The 18,717-nt window shown below is 39.1% G+C and overlaps 1 protein-coding gene across 4 annotated transcripts; it reads right to left on the bottom strand.

Annotated features, from left to right (window-relative positions):
* Positions 1 to 3,432: 3,432 nt before the first annotated feature.
* Positions 3,433 to 17,117, bottom strand: LOC146503904 (usherin-like). Of its 4 annotated transcripts, none has more exons than XM_085130548.1 (7): positions 15,712 to 17,117; positions 14,301 to 14,401; positions 11,393 to 11,619; positions 10,004 to 10,163; positions 7,546 to 7,708; positions 7,369 to 7,419; positions 3,433 to 7,278 (listed from the first exon to the last, which is right to left on the bottom strand). In XM_085130548.1, exons 1-7 carry the CDS (start codon positions 15,716 to 15,718, stop codon positions 6,980 to 6,982), a joined length of 1,008 nt encoding a protein of 335 aa, XP_084986674.1. In that variant the 5' UTR covers positions 15,719 to 17,117; the 3' UTR covers positions 3,433 to 6,979. The 4 variants fall into 4 exon arrangements, with proteins under 4 accessions (XP_084986674.1, XP_084986671.1, XP_084986672.1 ...); XM_085130545.1 differs by lacking the exon at positions 15,712 to 17,117 and adding an exon at positions 12,353 to 12,444 and having other exon boundaries at positions 14,301 to 15,655; XM_085130546.1 differs by lacking the exon at positions 15,712 to 17,117 and adding an exon at positions 14,956 to 15,653 and having other exon boundaries at positions 12,353 to 14,401.
* Between the last annotated feature and the right edge of the window lie 1,600 nt (positions 17,118 to 18,717).

The following is an 18,717-nucleotide window of genomic DNA, read 5'->3' as shown; positions in this document are numbered from 1 at the left end:
TTGTACTCTTATACCACAGACTGCTTCAGTCAAGGACAATGATGACCATCTTCTTTCTATGAAACACATTCAAGTACATCCAGTATCAACCCATGTATTAATGCATCTTGGCAAACCACAACCTGATTGAATGGGTGTGTCCATTCTCTCTGAATGGATGGATAAATAAATGAATGAATGAGTTCATACTACGTACCTAGAAGCAAAGAGCAAGACTTCAAAAACACCCTAATATGTATAACAGCTATTCAGATATTTGTAAAAGGGCGTTGCTCACAGGGATACTGTGCATTGGCCTTAAAGTCATAACAGTCACCATGACCAGAAAACCACTTCCTTAAAACTGCTTTAACCCATGGGGTCAAATTGACCCCATGGGTTCTCCAGGGTTAAGGTGTGGTGAATCCACACAGCAGGGATCACTCTCTCAGCCAAAGCCTCGGTCAGATTTACTAAATGAGGCAAATTTGCACAAAGTTTTGTGGGTGATATGCTAACACTGCACTAATTTCAATTTTCAATTTGATAACTGTTTCCTATTTGAGTTACTTTTAGTAAATAAATATTTTACTCAACAGCAGCAACTTAAAATTAACTCTGAAGGCAGGCTAATGACCAAAACAGGAGCTTTTATGGAAAGTGCAGAACGTCATCAGCTTTCAACCCACAGACCTAACTCAGGGAAACATGGTTTTCAGTTCCAGAAAACGTGACCAGATGTAATTCAGTCAACACTAACCAAGTTTAGGGCCAGACTCAGTTCACTATGCAATCATTTCTGGAACAGGCCCCTGGTTGACTGGATACATGAGATTGCAGTTTTTAAACACGTCCTGATTTTGTTAGAAATAACAAATTAAGAAATTCACTGAAAGACAGAAAGAGAGATTTGTGTGTTTGGCTACAGGATGTTTGTACAACCATAGGGAGTGTGTGTTTAGTACACTTCACCGGCAAATTATACTAATTTCTCTTTTATGTTAGACTTCTCTGGGTGCTTTTTGTCACAGATTCTAGGCCAAGCAGGGTAGTGTGTGCGTTTCAGTTGCTTCCAACTGGCAGTGCTACAGTGAATGAAGTAGCTGGAAAATGAACATCTGTAAGCCTCAACAACAAAAACAACTCTAAGGTTGTCAGCTGGACAAGGGTGGAGTGCCTACTAAAGGTTGGGAATGTGTTGCTGCCCCAGTATATGTAGTTCAAATATTTTGGTGGTTTTCATGAGTCAGGGGAAAAGTGGAATGGGAGACTGACAAACTGATTGGTGTATGATCTGCTGTGGTAAAGAAAGAGATGTGTTACCTTGACTTATAGCTACTGAACTGTAGCTAGTGATAAAAAGAAAAGGGTCACAGACTTAAATGTGAGAAATGGGCTTCCTCTGAAAGGGTCAGCCTTAGGAACAGAGTAAGAAGCTTGTTCATTAAGGCAGCGCTCAGAGTATATCTGCTACTCTTTCACATCAAAAGGAGCCAGTTGAGGTCGTTTGGGCAACTGGGAAAATGTCACCTGGGTGCCACCTGGGTGAACTATTTAGGAATATATTTATGTCTCTCAGCTGACGTTGTAACAGGTCTGTGATAGGCATAGATATTTGGTGCAGACCCAATCACCATGTCATGTCCCTGTTATAAACAGTGGTGTGGCACGGACTGTGCAGATTGTGAAGAAATGTTTATTGACTTTATTTACAATGATGACAACGGTGGTCCAAGATTTAAGGCAAAGGCATTTCCAGTTGCCAAAGCCCAAGGCTCCAACAGACACACGTCATTTCTCCACAGCAATGTCATGAAACAGCTGTGTGCACCCCGGAGAGGACCCAGATGCAGACTCATAGGTGAAAACCAAAACATGAACTCAAAATACTGCTTTATTGCAGGCGTGGGAGATATACAAAGAATAAACTACATTGGGAAATGCTAAACTAAAACACAGAGAGGCACAGCCATGAGGGACGACGCAACACAGAACTGAGGGAGACTGACATAAATACCCAGAAAAATAACGAGGAACACAGGAGCACACAGGATTACAGCTGACACGGATAACTATAATGAGAAAAGGGAAGAGCAAACATAACATGACAGACACTGATGGAGACTATCAAAGTAAAACAGGAAGCAAAAAGACAAAGCTGGAGGGGAAGAAAGAACACAGAGGAGCACAAGGGAGAGAGGCAGACATGACTGGCTGGGAAAATGCAGACAGAAAACATAACAGACTTAAAACACGAAGGGAAACACGGTACGAGAACTCACACCACAAAAACAAAACAAAACACAGACACACAGAGGGAGACACAGAGGGCAAAGACACAAGGGGAAAATACTAAATAATCAGGGAGCAAAACAGGGAACATAATTAAAGACTACTAAAGAACCAAAACATAACCCAAAATACAGAAATATCACAAGGAAAAACAAAATGCTGGGTCAGAGAGGGACAAAATGTAAGACAACGTTGCAGAGAAAAAACAGAGTAACATACAGGTAAAGGAAACAGCTTCACTCAATATTTTTTCAAACAACGATCAGGCATTGCCTCTTAAGTAGAAGGCAGGGAAACAGATAATTACCAACACAAGAGTGCATTTATTCCAGGTATCCTATTCCAAGGGTGGGAAACCATTGGAAATACAAGGAGTGTTAACAAACACACTGCCAAAGATGGAGGGAGCAAGAGATAAAATAATAAAGGAAAGAGAATGACAAAAAGAGTGAGCCAGCACAGGACAACTGGAGGACATGACAACCCTGGGCTGTCGAACTAACACCAATACCCCATTTTCCATTAGATAACAGCCACTAATTTAACAATCTGCCGTTAGTTTTGGGAGTAGTGTTTGAGATAATAGATTGAATCTGGACTTTCTCTTTTTCTGGGCCTCCCACACACCTCTGATGGTCCCAGATTAAACAGTTTAGATAGTGGCTGTCAAAACAACAGCAGGGACATGAGCGCAATTTCAAAGAAAAAACAACAACTGTCTGTGCTTCTCCTTAGAAGATGCATATTTACAAATAACTTTCCAGCTTTAAAAAAAAAAAATTCCAGCTAAGTGAGAACACTAACTTGGACATGGGTTCAAATGAAAATATCTTAGAGATGGTTATTTACTGGAGTCGTCGGCTCTGTCTGTGTTTCTCTTTACAAAGGGAATAAATAAAGGGCTCCTTACATCTTCACCATTGCACCTTGCTCTCTCTCATTCATACACACATGTTTGTCTCACATATACTAATAGGAGGAATCTGTCAGCCTGTCTATTGCACTACAAACAGGAACTACCCCCACTTTGAACCCATCTGTGAAAAATACTTGATTTCAGTTATTTTTTTCTTTTTAATGGCCCATCAACCTACTTTCAGGCCATTTTTTCTAAGGCAACATTTTTACACGGATAACTAAAAACCTATTAAAGATAAAAGCTGGAAATTTCTATCATCAAAATGAATGAGGATCTGGCACTTTAGAAAAAAAGATAAATTCAAGTTGTTCCATAAAGTAACATATTTTAGCACACACTAAAAAAAAACAAAAAAAAAAAACCAACTTCATATTTCAAAAGAGAACAAACACAAGTTTAACTATAATGTTTTAGTTTGGGAGTCCCCTAAAACCTAAGAGATTAAATCTGGACCTTCTCTTTTTATGGACCTCCCACACACTCCTGATGGTCCCAGATTAGGCACCTGAGATAGTGGCTCTCAATACAACAACGGGATATGTGCACAGTTTGAATATAAATAAATATGATTTCCAGCATTATGCTCTATAGATGCTCTGTAACCAAAACAAGGTAGTAAACTGCTCTTTTTTTGATAAGAAAGAATCTGGCACTTATTTAGCAACAGCTCTGTGTGTATTTCTCCTTGGAAAATACATATTTATAAATAACGTACCAGTAAGTAAAGTTAGCTTTGGATTTGGAGAAAAATCAAATGAAATATCTCAGAGACAATCGACTACAGGAGCCATCTGTGGCTGGGACCTGTGTGTTAAAAAACTCAAGAGGAATACATTTAAAATTGAAAAGAAAAATCACACAGTGTGCAAATACACATGTGCTGCAAGGCTGAATGCAGCAACCTGGATTTGATTTCAGTTTAAGGCCCTTTGCTTCATGTCTTCTGCCACTCTCCTTCTCTCTCTCTTTAATTCAGTTCAATTCAATTTTATTTATAAGGGCCAAATCACAACAACAGTTGCAGTCCAACAATCAAGTGACCCCCTATGAGCAAGCACTTTGGTGACAGTTGGAAAGAAAAACTCCCTTTTACCAGGAAGAAACCTCCAGCAGAACCAGGCTCAGGGAGGGGCGGCCATCTGCTGCAACTGGTTGGGGTGAGAGAAAGAAGACAGGACAAGGACATGCTGTGGAAGAGAGCCAGAGATGAATAACCAAGTATGATTCAATGCAGAGAGGTCTATTAACACATGCTGAGTGAGAAAGGAGAGTGAAGGGAAATACTCAATGCATCATGGGAATCCCCTGGCAGTCCACCTATTGCAGCATAACTAAGGGAAGATTCAGGGCCACCTGATCCAGCCCTAACTATATGCTTTAGCAAAAAGGAAAGTTTTAAGCCTAATCTTAAAAGTAGAGATAGTGTCTGTCTCCCGAATCCAAACTGGAAGCTGGTTCCACAGAAAAGGGGCCTGAAAACTGAAGGCTCTCCCTTCTACCCTGCTTTAATTCTTTGATGTCTTGTATACTAAGGCCTGCAAAACCCCACACTGACAAAATGAAATAAATAAACTCTATTAAGAGTTTATACTTATTGGTGTCGGTGCCCTGCAATTTTTAGATCTCCCCCTGGGTCAACACACCTGAATCAAATATGTACTGTACTTGTAAAGCACTTTTCTTGTCCCTAAGGACCCCAAAGCGCTTTACACAATCAGTCACTCACCCATTCACACACTGGTGATGGCAAGCTACATTGTAGCCACAGCCACCCTGGGGCGCACTGACAGAGGCGAGGCTGCCTGACATTGGCGCCACCGGGGCCCTCTGACCACCACCAGTAGGCAACGGGTGAAGTGTCTTGCCCAAGGACACAACGACCGAGACTGTCCAAGCCAGGGCTCGAACCGTCAACCTTCCAATTACAAGACAAACTGTCAACCCTTGAGCCACAATCGCCCCCTAGTTCATTAGTTCATTACCAGGCCTCTGGAGAACTTCAAGACATGTTGAGGAGGTAATTTAGCCTTTAAATCAGCTGTCTTGTATCAAGGTTACATCCAAAACCTGCAGGACACCAGCCCTTGAGGCCTGGAGTTCGACACCTGTGATTTAGACTGACTAAGCTGGGGTTTTTTCTTGCTTGGATGTTGATGTTTTTGACTTTTTTTCCTCTGTCTGGTTTTATGTAATTTTGAACGTAAAATCTTACAGTCAGGGAAAGTTTGCCCACTAACAAAGAAATGGTCATTCTATTTCAATAGTTGGTTGACAGAGATGACACAACAATAACAAAAAAAAACTAAAAAATCAGAAAACTGCATTTCAAAAAAAATTTAAAAATGAATTTGCCTTTTCATGCATTTCTAACTAAAATGTGAAAGTAGTTGCTAATCCTCTTTGTTTTAGTGGTTGCCATAGGAGATCATCTTGTGGATTGTCAGAACCAGCACCCCAATACAGGAAGTGTGAATCGGCTCTCTGTTTAAAAAGCCCTAATCTCTGATCTACAAGTATTACCCAGCAGGCGATCCAGGGTTCAGATTAAGCTAGTGAATGAAAGGACTCGCCTGGTCCTACCTCTCTCTCCAAGAATGTCCACCTACTCTGGCAAAAACTGGGGCCTGAGCATACTTGCAGGCCAGGTATCTAATCACCACACCTGTTATAGCAACTCCCAATGGACTTGGAATATAACTAGGTACAGTTTAGGGGCCTGACGTAGGCCAAATTAGTCTGAAGCTATCTATGCAGGATCAAGCTATAAGTAACTAAGAGTAATGCTGGTCTTTCAGTAGCCAGTTCACCACTTTAGATCAGAGTGGACTGGCTGAGCAACTATTAAATTGACCATTTTACATATAAATATACTGATCAACTATATCCTCCTGTTTATGGCTATCTTTTGACTTTTAGTGGCACCTTTAATAGTTATACTTTATAATGTCCTAACTTAATGAGTTTAATGAGTCATATGATATATCCAATGTCTGGTCTTGGGAAAGGTTAACATCTGTTTTAAGACTTTATCTTCTGTGTCAACTAGTCAAAGTGTGGTTATATCATGAAGTGACTACAGTCATTAACAAATATAGAAGATAGTGAACACAATAGGAAGTTAATTCATTTATTCTTTGAGATGAAGCTGGTTTAATTTTCATTTTACAGATATAATTTTCATCGATAAATTCACATAATGAAAGATTGACTCCCCACTGAACTCTGTTGCATCAATATTGCTTCAAATATCTACTTTATGCACCACAGTTATTCTGTGGTGCATAAATTAAAGGCTGCTTAAAAAGCAGAATATTAAAAAGAAAGTTCACTGTTTGATAGATTTACATTGAGAGCGCCACTGTAAATCTATCAAAGCCACATTCAACACATAGAATAAACTCAAGATCATTTATCTGCTTTGTTTGGAACAATGAGGAAACAGGCCTCATCTGGCCATAAAGCTGCATGCCTATCAATTGTCCAATATACAAGTCCCAAAGAGTTCATACAGTCCTGAAAGGATTGACATTTTAAGGATTCCATAAAGTATTAAAAACAGTCCTTATATTGAAAATTAGATTTGAATCTTAAGCTACAGAGAGCAAAATTAAAAACCAGCTCAAAGACAAAGTAATCCCCACAATATATCTGCTTTAGAAACATGTACATTTAGAGTGAAGGTTATAATGCTACCAGCCTATCTGTTCATTATTGCCTTTGTTACATTTTGAAGTTCAGGGTCTAGCTGCTGGGCTGGTGTCAGCATACACTCAGCTTTAGTGTGAGTGCTCAGTATACAAAAGGCATATTTGTTGATTTTCGGTGAGTGGTGATCCTAGGTGAACACTTGGAAATAATGAAATGGAGTGGCTGCAGAAAAGAATCATCGATGAAACCAGTGAAAATATTGTCTTTGTTAAAGAAGTAGGTCTTCCCAGGAATCAGTTTAGGATAGCTACAGCGATCATTTGTTTCCAGGACGTAGGGCAAAGGCAGAGCTTTCACTTTGGCCTTCATCCCATAGACCTTCAAAATATTCCTGAACACAACACTCTGCAGAGAGACACTTTCCACAGCCCCAATGTACACTAAGGAGAAAGATACACAAATATATTACACTACAAATTCATATCAATTCATAAATATCTTTTTTTTTTACCAATATGTTTTTATAATACCTCTGCAAAGATTAGCTTTATTCAAATTATTCACAGATAGAACTCTGGATTCTGAAAAAAAAGAACATTATAGACATATTATTGGTAAAGTGAGATCTCTAGGTTGTGCCATCAAGATAAATTGACATGAAATTAAGTCCTACTTTGTAAGAGAGAATGTGTAACATCTAAACAGACCTTTTATCATCTTTCTCTGATCCTGTCCTGCTTCATGGATCGATCTCAGCCTCCCAGCACAGCATGACCACAGGCTGGTGTTATAGTAGAGGTGACCACAGCAGCTAAACCCTGTCTTGGCAGAGTACAGCACCTCTTTGTCCTCACTTGAGCAGCAAATGTCCTGGATTTGAAGATATATCATCAATTATGGTTAATGAAAGCACAACCGTTTGCAGTCATTGAGTCATTGTGCTAATTCAGGCAGTCCACAAACTCACATTCATGGTAAGATGTTGCTACAGGTCAGCTAAATGTTTACACATGGTCGTAAAAAAAAAACTTCCTTGACTTGCTTGAGTTATAGTATATACCTGCTTAAAACCTAATAATAATAGTTATGGTACAACATAAGCTGTATTTAAATTTGAGATCCTTCTTTTCTTTAAAACAATCTGTATGTCAATGAGCTCGTCAATAGCTTCAATGCTAAAATGTTAAATGTAATGGACACTATTGCTCCCATTAAGGTGAAGGTTATCTCTGGAAGGAAAAAGTCTCCATGGCGAAACTCCACACTGGTGAAAAATGAAAAAAGAGAGTGTAGGAAAGCTGAGCGCAGATGGAGACAAAACAAACCTCCAGGTTCATTATGACATCTATAAAGAGAAACTTCACAATTAGAATTTACAGCTGAGGAGTGCAAGGAGGTCCTACTTCTCTGACATCATCACCAAAAACAGTCATAATGCTCGGGTCTTAATTTCTACAGTTGACAGGCTAACAAACCCTCCTGTGTCAGTGGCAGCTGAACTTCACTCAACCATGGCCTGCAATGACTTTGCCAAATTCTTCACAGAAAAAAATCCAAAAGATTAGACCAGTAATTGGTACATCAACAGCAGATTCAGGATATGTACTGTGTCCACCAAAAAAACTGTTTAAACACCATCAAACAGTTTCACCCTATTAACAGCAAAGACCTGGAGGACATCTTAGGTTAACTGAACTCCTCCTCTTGCTGTTTAGATGTCCTGCCAACACGTTTTCTCAAAAAGGTCTCAAAGACTTTGGAGTCAGACCTGTTATAGATCGTCAACTGTTCTTTAATGTCAGGTGTGTTTCCAGAACCACTAAAAACTGCTGTAATTAAACCTATACTGAAAAAGGACAGTCTTGACAAGACACAAATGAACAACTACAGGCTGATCTCAAATCTCCCATTTTTAATCATTGAAAAAGCAGTTTCTCAACAGCTCAATTACTTCGTAACACAGAATAACTGCTTTGATGCCTTCCAGTCAGGTTTTAGACAGAACCACAGCACTGAAACCGCTCTGACCAAAGTGTTTAATGACATATGTCTGAATACAGACAGTGGAAAAATGTCAGTCTTAGTTTTACTGGATCTCAGTGCAGCATTTGATACAGTTGACCACAACATATTACTCAAACGACTGGAGAACTGGGCAGGTCTTTCAGGAACTGTACTAACCTGGTTCAAAACGTACTTAGAAAACAGGAAATACTTTGTATCAATAAGTAACTTCACATCTGAGCAGACAAGTATCACATGTGGAGTTCCCCAAGGTTCTCAAGCTCTGAATGGTTTAGGACCAAAATACATCAGTGACCTTCTGACCCAGTATGAACCTTCCAGATCCCTCAGGTCTTCTGGATCCGTTTTTTATCAGTTCCCAGAGTCAGAACCAGACACGGAGAAGCTGCATTCAGCTTTTCTGCTCCATATATCTGGAAAAAACTCACAGAAAGCCTCAGATCAGCTGAAACAGTCAGTTTATTTAAATCCAGGTTGAAGACTCACCTATTCTCAGCTGCATTTGAATAAAAACACCAAATCCACACTTTTAAGCTTAAATTTCAAAGCTTAAATTTTAACTACTGATTTACTGTTCTGATTTTATCAACTGTTTTTTCTATCAATTTTAAATCATGCTTTTTATTTGTTTTTGTTTTTTAATGTCTCTGTAAAGCATCCCCTTGTTGTTGAATTGTGCTATATAAATAAACTTGCCTTGCATATGTCTTTAAGCTCTGCACAATACAGACAGTCAGAGACCAAATGCATTCTAACATGCTGTTAAACAAAGCTTCAAACAAAGCTTCTGTTCAGTAAATAATACTTCAATTGCATAGTGGTATGGACCTGCTGGTTGCCTCAGGGTTTTTCTCCTGTCCTATCATTTTCTATCAGTTATAAGTTTCCTTTCTTTAAACATTATCCTTCATATTTTTTCACACAAAAAGGCATAAAAATCTGCCAAGGTATACTAGTCACTGTGATAATCCCTTGTGAATAAGAGAGTAGCCAAAAGTAGCTTTTATAGTAGCTAAATCATGTTTTGTACAACATTTTTAAAATGACCACAAGAGCAAGATGAAGCCTGTCAGAATTGCGCATAACAATAGTAGAAAATACAAAATGATTTGTTGCTGCCATTTGTGTCACTGACTTTACCTGTGGCCTTTGCAGAATGGATCCACAGCATTGTGCATCCCCTCCATGCTTGTCTAATGATGTCAGATTGTACAGTGTTCCTGCACAGCACTTCATCTCTGGGTCTTTAATGTTGTAGGCTTTGACTCCACAGCAGTAAATGTTTTCTGATTTGAGATGCCTGGTTGGGAAACAGAGGGACAAATTAATATCAAATAAGAAGAGTGATAAATATGTTCATAAGAGGGCGAATTACATTAGTTTATATGTGTATTGCTAGATGTTAGCATAAAAGAATGTCTTCATTTGTGCACTGAAAAAACAGAACATCATCAGAGTTGCTGGATCTGCGTCTATATGGCTCTGTAGTTTAAGGTTTGTATTCTTAACTAGTAATTATATGATCATGGGTCTAATGCCACATTAGAAAGTAATGCAAAATATTGATAAGATAATTTTCTCCAGGATTAAAAAAAGGAAAAACAATGCATTATGTTTTAAAAAGCAATGAGCAATGTTCATTAACTTATTTTTTTTTTTTTTTGTTATAACATTCCTCTCATTGACATATGACACATAACAAATAAAGAAAGACATAAAAATAAATATGATCTTCTTTTGGTATTTAGGTATCGCCACAACTAGCAGCAAAATTCGTGAAAACAAGCTCTGATAGTTACTGCATCTTACGAGCCGCCAAGATTCAGCAAGTTCAACTGTTACAAAGCCTACCATAAAACAGCAACTGAGACCTGGATATGAATAGCTACTGAGTTGTATGATAATTCATACATTAACACTGGTTCCAGCCCATATGGCAATACAAAACATTGAATGTTGCAATAAATGCAGTTACTGAATATGAAAGTACATTCATTGAACACTGGAGTCATGACAAGCATGCACATGCACAGGTTTCAATATTGAACTTAAACTGAAAAAGCACCAAGCCCAGACAGAGACTCCGAGTGATGAGGCAGAGAAATTCTTTCAGTAACTCAGTGCATTGAAAGGAAAAATAGGTGGGAAAGACCTTCGGTATGTCTGGAATGTCTGCCTGTCTCGTAAATGATTTGCTTTATTAATCTCAGAGAGATTATGTGGGCACAGTTGTTCCATGACAGTAAGAACAGTAACTAACTAACTAAACCAAATAAAACAAAAAAGTGACAGAGTTACAAAAATATAACAAATAGCTCTAATTACAAATATCCCAGTATATTAAACAAAATGAAATATATACAGCTGACATTGAGGTGCTCCTCTTATCATAATGACGTTGTAATTTTGTCTGTAGAGGGTGTTTTTAAGAGTAAACAAAAAAAGCAAATATAATACCAGTGAATATGAATGTGATTTTTAAAAAAAATTCAATTGTTTAAAACCATTAAAAAGAACACACACACACACCTGTGTCCATTGCAGCAGATCTCAGCATGAGGCTGGTAAATTTCTGTCCCACAGCAGTGTTGTCCTGGGCTGCCGTGAAAGTGAGAACAACACATGGTCCCTTTAGCCGGGTTGTAAGGAATACCCATCTCTGAACATTCCTCTCCATCGTCTCTGTCCTCGTACAAGGTGTTATTACAACAGAGAACTCCACATTGTGCCGAGCCATACGGCGTCTCTCCACAGCACTGGAAGAATCAGAGATAATACAGTAACATTGCAGCGTTGTGACACAACCTGTCTCTGTAACTTAAAAATTATATTGCACATAGGTGAACACATAAATGTATTAGTTTTGGAAAATAAAAAGATGAAAAATTAAAATCAGTAATATTAAAAGCAAAGAAAAAGGGTTACAATTTTACATTAAGTACATCTAAAACGGCGTCTCTCCACAGCACTGGAAGAATCAGAGGTAATGAATTTAAGTGTGAAGCAATGCAGACAAAACCAGGCTTTTCCTCTACACATTCAAATGCACATAGGTGATATCCCACACACACACACACACACACACACACACACACACACACACAATATCACATACACAATATCACACACACACACACACACACATACTTTTGCATTACTTGTAACTGCTACCTATGCCTTTAGATGACCTTTAGACATCAGATCGTAAATACCCTTGTTTACTGTATAAAAGGAGCAGGGTGGAACTCAGAGCTCTCTAATCAAACTTGCATAGAAAATGCTCTTTTTTTTCTTCTGGGATCATTCTGTACCATTCCTGTCAGTGCTCCAGATTCAAGTGTTCTTTTAATAGAATTTAATACTGAAATGAATGTGTGTACATTAGCTCATTTAAAATGATGCAAATTGTTAACCTTTGCATTAAAAAGTAAAAATTAAAACTCTTCCAGCTAAGCAGCCAGAATAAAAGTAAAGCAATTAGTCCATTACTTGATCTATCCAAGGCTTCCACGCAGATACACATCCACCACAACAGACTTGTGTGCGTGGGTTATACACAGTTGGTGTCATCTTGCTTAGACCTAAATAGAGGGATGTGAGGGTCAGAAAGGTGGAAAGAAGAGAGGAGTTGCAATAAAAACTTGTTGAGATAAATAATATGTGGAAAATATGACTCAGGGGGTTTGAGAGAGAAGAAAATATACACATTCCCTGTTTCGCACACTTACTGCTTGAGTTTCAGATACCCTCTTTAATAGACATAAGTTTATTGTCTCCATCTGCAAAGGGTAAGCGATGCACAGAGGAATTACCTGTCAGAAAAAAGAACCCTGATGGCATGTGAAGCCAAATGTGCAAAAATCAGAGTGAGGGCAAAACTGTGGTAAAGTGGAGGGAATAAGTGAAACAAAGAGTTGGGTGACTTTCTGGTTCAACAACATGTCATAAAGATAACAAGATATAGCAGTACAACAAAGTTAATGAACCCATTCAGATCTCCAGAAATATTTTTAACAAACGAGCTGCAGTTTGCCATGTGTTGTTGGGCTAACATCCTTTTTGGAGTGTGAGTTTGCAGTTTATGGGAGCTAGTTTTATCCAAAAGATGTTGCTCATCTAATGAGTCATTTCCGTAGTTACAAAACAAAAAAAACATACTTGCTTTTTTTTCTAAATTTGTCTCTCTCACCTTCTCTCTTTTAATTTCACTTGCTCTTTATTCATTAAAAAGCTTTATTGTTCTACTGGATGGCACAAGAAGCCGGAAGCTGTGTGATCAATTGTGGTTGTTCACAATACCAGGATTACTTATCACTTTTTCTCAGTTCAGCCCTATAGTAATGCTGCACATGACAACATTTGCATTAAAACATGTTATCTTCACACCAGTTGCTACTAAAAATTTAGATGTCTGTATCCATCAAGAACGGGGAAAAAAAAAACAAAACGATACATGTAGCCTTGTTTACAACCTTTTTTAAACAGGTTTTGAGTAGCCAGGCTTTCATGTGTCACCTGCATTTCCCATGACGTGATCCTCGCAAGACAGACTTCTCAACCGTCTCAAAGTATGATGACACATACTTCATTGTCGGTAAGCATAAAGAAATTTAGTTCACTGTCTGGATTTATCTGAGGGCAACCTGGGAAGTAAGTCAGACAGAAACAACTCTTTGCAACATTCTGTTTTTTAGTCAAATCGTTCAGTCATTTGTCTCTGTGGCTTTATTCACAGCCTTTACTGTTGCTTCCTCCTACATTTTTTTTTTTTTTTTTTTGCCTTATTTTCAGCAGGGTTTGTTATTGGCTAATTGTCTGCCTATAACAACAAATGTTTTACATTTTGTTGAACTCTGTTTGTGGCATGAAATACTGCTCTTTCTTGAGTTAAAGCATCAAACCATTTGTTAGGGTGTGGGGCTTGAGAAACTTGCATGATGAAAGCCTTGTTATTACTGAAAAATAAATCGAGGATTTGGAAGAACTTGCTGCCATGCAGATGTCTTTTTTTCATGTTAGACAATGACTGGGCATGACTGGGTATTCTTTATAATAGATTACATGGTAGTAAAAGAGTACAAAGCTGGCTCGAGAACCATCACAGACGGAAAATTCGTAGGGCACAGCATAATCAAAAAAAGGAGTACAAAGGTATATGTGCTCCTGTCCCCGTCTTTTAGAACTGTTTAAGGTTTATGACTTCAAAATGAGTGAAAATGGCACCATTTCTTATTTTAATATCATTTTAGATTTACATTATTAGTTTAGTATTTTGTTGAACTTCTTTGCTTTCACACTGATACACACAAGATACCAAAAAGCTCTAACTGCTATTGAAGCTGTATAGTTAAGATCACCCTGTGGTGCCAAGTCACATCAACTAGTAACTAACAGATAAAGTAGATAAATGTCAAAACAAACATGGAGACGGTGTTACCTGAGGCACAGAACCAGTGAGGCTTTTGATTTCTCTCACAGCACTGACTTTCCTTTGGATTGTAACATGATGACCCACAGAGATGTGTGTTTGGTTCAGTGCTGTGGATGTACAAAGACGGGCAAAAATAAACACACAAACTGTCCATATCACATGAACAAAACCACAAAGTCGAACACAATTAATAGTTTTTTCATTTTTTTGTTGTTGTTTTTAAACAGCATAGACTAATGTATGGCACACAAATGTAAAATATGTATAGAGATTTCATTTAAAGTCAAACCGGAATAAATGGAAAGTGGAATGGTTCCTTTACCTATCTATAGAGGTATGTGATACATCTTATATACCTATATCTGAAACCTATCCCAGCTACCATAGAGGCAGGCTACACCCTGGACAGATCACCAGCCTGACGCAGGGCTAACGCAGAGAGACAGACAACAATTTGCATTTACTTGTACAGGCAATTTGGAATCACCAATCAACCTAACACCACTAACTACATTTCTTTGGACTGTGGGAGGAAGCCAGAGTACCCGAAGAAAACCAACACAGGCAAGGGGAGAACATGACAGAGAGAGAGAACTATATAAACATATAGATATGGATGTAAATTACATGAATTAAAAATTCCCCTCTTGCCCCTGCTTACCCCTTCTTCAAGCTTGGGTCCTCTGCTTGTCTACCACTACTGTGTCCGGTTCATAGCCATCACCAGTTTGTCTGTCTGTATCTGGAAGTCCCACAGGCTCTTAGTTTGGTCATTCACAACCACCCGTGTCCTGTTTTGACCTCAGGACTTCCAGGCCATGCTCTGCACAGATGTTCCCGTATGCTATGCTGGCGACTTGGTTATGGCGTCCTATGTATGCCCTGTCTGTGGGCATCTTGCACCCTACTGTTATGTGGCGGATTGTCTCAGTGGCATCTTTACACAGCCTGCACCTGGGGTCTTGCCTGGTGTGGTAGACTCCAGCTTCTATGGCTCTTTTGCTCAGGGCTTGTTCCTGTACTGCCATGATTAGTGCCTCTGTGTTGTCTTTGGGACTTCCAGATACAGATGGGACAACACATTGAGAGCAAGCGCAAATGCAAAAACTCAGCTGGAGGGGTTGCTATTGTGTGTGTGTGTGTGTGTGGATAATATCAGACAGTAAAATACATTTTTTGCACGCAGTAATGAATTTTGTTCACTCAAATTTAGCTTTTCTTGGCTCAAATAAAATTCTTTTTAATTTCTCCTCAAAATGCAAGCTTGCAGAATTTGCAGGTACAAGTCTAGACTTGCTCCTTTACGTGCGCTCACTTTTTTTTTTTTTTTTAGCTCAGAATAGTGGCTAGAGAGTCTCCCCCCCCACCCCACCTCTCTCTCTATCTCTCGCGCACACACACACTCACAAAGGTTTACCTAGCATTTCATCATGTGTCTGGTGTTTTCATCTTTGTTGTTGTTTGTTTTGTTTTGTTTTGAATTTTTGTTTTATTTTGCGAGTTGGTTATCAGATGCTGCTCCAGCCAGCCAGAGAATCCCCCGCCGCCCCGTCCTCTCCTCCCTGTGCCGCAAGCGTACCTCGCCTTTACCCCCCAGCAAATGAGTGTCAGAAAGCCGATCGGTGCCTGGCATGACGTCGGGGCAGCTAATTTTTTTTCCCGATGCCCCCCCCCCCCCGGCATCGTGGTGGCAAAAACCGACCGTGTCAAAAACCGCTATTGACTAGACCAGGGGTCGGCAACCTGCGGCTCTTTAGTCCTTATAGTGCGGCTCCGCGTGGTTTGGGAAAATAAATTAGAAGTATTTAGCTCAAAATAAGCGTCACACTCGAGTCTACGGTAGTGCAAAGTCTACGCTGACTGTAGACGGTTACGTCGTTTTCATTGGCCCGGAGTCTACGGTGAGCGTAGACACTGTAGACTCGGGCCAATAGGAGCGCCGAATCCCACTGTAGACGACCAATCGTCTGCTCGACGGAAGTTGCGTCACCAAAACGACAACAACACGAAGCGGAAGAGCGAAGAAGCCGGCAACTCCGCTATTTTTTTAATGGAAACTGGCATTTCTTCTGTGTTTACGTTAAGTTACAGAGTCTGGATTTAGCGGAAATTACACGACGCTGAATAACGTGTTTAACCCTTTTTCTTTGTGGTAAATGTTAGCCGCGCGCTAGCCGACATCTAACGTATTACGCCCATTTCTAGTCTTTTCAGTGGCTACAACTGCTTTCCGTGGCTCGTTACAAACGATCTGAGATATATGAAGTAGTAAGTGTATTTAATATCATACTAGGCAGATTTACCGCACTGCCATTTACTACACATTTACCCGTGTTTGGCTATTGTCAGTACGTCTCGCTCGTTGTAAACTTTTTTTTAAGTATGTGTAACATTCGCAATTATATTGTTGATGGTAACGTGTATGATTCCAGCCTACCTGATGGGCACTTTTGACTTTTTGTAGTTCAGTTCACTGATTGACTATCCTGCAGTGCTGTTTGCCTGTATTCATCCCCTTTAATAAAGTGTCCTGTGATACAGTAACAGTGAGTTGTGGATTTACTTAATGAATGCCTAAGTTGGGCTTTAATCTGCCTTAGACATGTGTTTTGTATTTTTTTTTCTTATTAAGTTATTCTCTGCCAATATGTTTAGAAGACACAACTATGTAGAAACACATAACAGACCTGAACCAAAGAAGCAATGTGTACAAGCAGGCAAAGACAAGTTTTGGAAGTATTTGTACAACACATGCCTCCGCAACAACTTCAGCGTATCCTGGAATTGATTAGGAAACATTAACAGAGCTTTGTCAGAGTCTTGGTTGACATCAGGTGACTGTGAAAGCCACGGTGTATGATCACGCCATTTTCATAATCAACTACTCAGTCTATTTGTCACAGGACAAACATAATCTCTCATAGCAACTTTGTAATGATTTTACAACTCTTTTACCTTTGACAAGTGAACCCTAACATGGCAGCAAAGTGCAACAATGTCTCTCTGTGTAGGGGTCAAGAGTTCAGGGCATGCCTTTAATTTCTTGCCTGTCTGTAAATGACAGTGTCATGGCATGAATAATCCTTCAGATTTTACCAGTAGAAAAGTAAAACAATTACATTGTCTCTTCAGGAGAACCTAAAAGACTCCTCTTATGGCTAGTCATTGCACATAATAATCACAGAAGAAAAGAAAGGAATTGATTTTTAATTGCGCTTAATTTCAGGAGACTTTCAAACCTGTTGGTTCAAAAGAGCCAAAAGAAAATCCTCATCGATGTTGGAGTAAAAACTAGATGCTTTTATTGGAATATACACTGATAATGCTTACTGTCCTGTCATTGTAAACCAGTCAAAATACATAAATAACACATTGTGATCATGCTGAAGATCACAGACAGCAGTCCAGGCGTCAGGTGGGATAAAGGAGCTGGAAACATCACCTGATAAAGAAAAAACAGACAACAGACCGAATGAATAAAAGAAGACTTCTTCATTGCACATTTTCCACCAATCACAAGCCTCTCCTTTCACGCTACACTTTTGACCAATCACAGATCATCCCCAAGCGTAGGAGTCAGCACAACCAGAATGCAATGGCTGAGCCTCGCCCTGGGTGAACCAATTTTCAATTTTCAAAGAGTTTTATTGTTCAAAACCAAAATTACATCAATTCATTCATAAAAAAATAAACAAAGATACATCGGAAATCAAAAACCCAAATGGGGAAACCCACAAAGGGAAAAACAAAAACAAAAGTGGTCAAAACAATGACTATTACTCTCACATTATTTTACATACAAATGTTCAAATATTTTCTTGGTACTTTCCACATCTTTCTTTTGTTCTCTTCACTTTCCCCTAAGGAGATTCTTATAATATAATCCTTCAACAAACTAATCGTGCTGTTGATTACAACTCTTTCCGATATTTCATACTTTTTAAATACACAGATGTTTCTCGCTCTCCACAAAGCATCTTTTACACAATTCACCACTATCCACCAACATGTTTCCCCTTTCTCCAAAGTTGTTTTCAAAAAACCATACATTATAATTTCATATGTCAACTCTTCTTTACTTAGATCTTTCAACCATTGTCTTAATAGGCCCCACACTTTTTTTGCAAAGAAACATTCCCAAAATATATGTTTAATTGTCTCGTCTTCTCCACACCGCTTTCTTGGGCACTGTGCACTCCTCGTGCACTCCCTCTTTTTCAAAAAAGCCCTTGTCGGCAGACATTCTTGGGCAGCTTGCCACGCTAAGTCCTTATGGGAGTTTAGCAGAAATTTATTATTTACATTACCCCAAGCCATTTTAGTGTGGATTTCACGTAATTGTCCTATCGGTGACATACTAACTGTTGGAAACAATATATCCTCTATAGTTGCACGTGTTATCTCCTGGGATGTAATCTTAGTC

Source organism: Neolamprologus multifasciatus, chromosome 14, assembly GCF_963576455.1.
Source record: "Neolamprologus multifasciatus chromosome 14, fNeoMul1.2, whole genome shotgun sequence".
NCBI lineage: Eukaryota > Metazoa > Chordata > Actinopteri > Cichliformes > Cichlidae > Neolamprologus > Neolamprologus multifasciatus.
Note: the sequence above shows the minus strand (reverse complement) of the source record. Positions and strands in the feature narration are given on the sequence as shown.

Coding starts and splice junctions, on each gene's coding strand:
- LOC146503904 (XM_085130545.1), bottom strand. CDS start 14,448: ATGGACAGTTTGTGTGTTTATTTTTGCCCGTCTTTGTACATCCACAGC. Junction 11,620..12,352: donor GGAAGCCTTGGATAGATCAA/GTAATGGACTAA, acceptor TGATTCTTCCAG/TGCTGTGGAGAGACGCCGTA. Junction 7,420..7,545: donor TCAGAGAAAGATGATAAAAG/GTCTGTTTAGAT, acceptor CTTTTTTTTCAG/AATCCAGAGTTCTATCTGTG.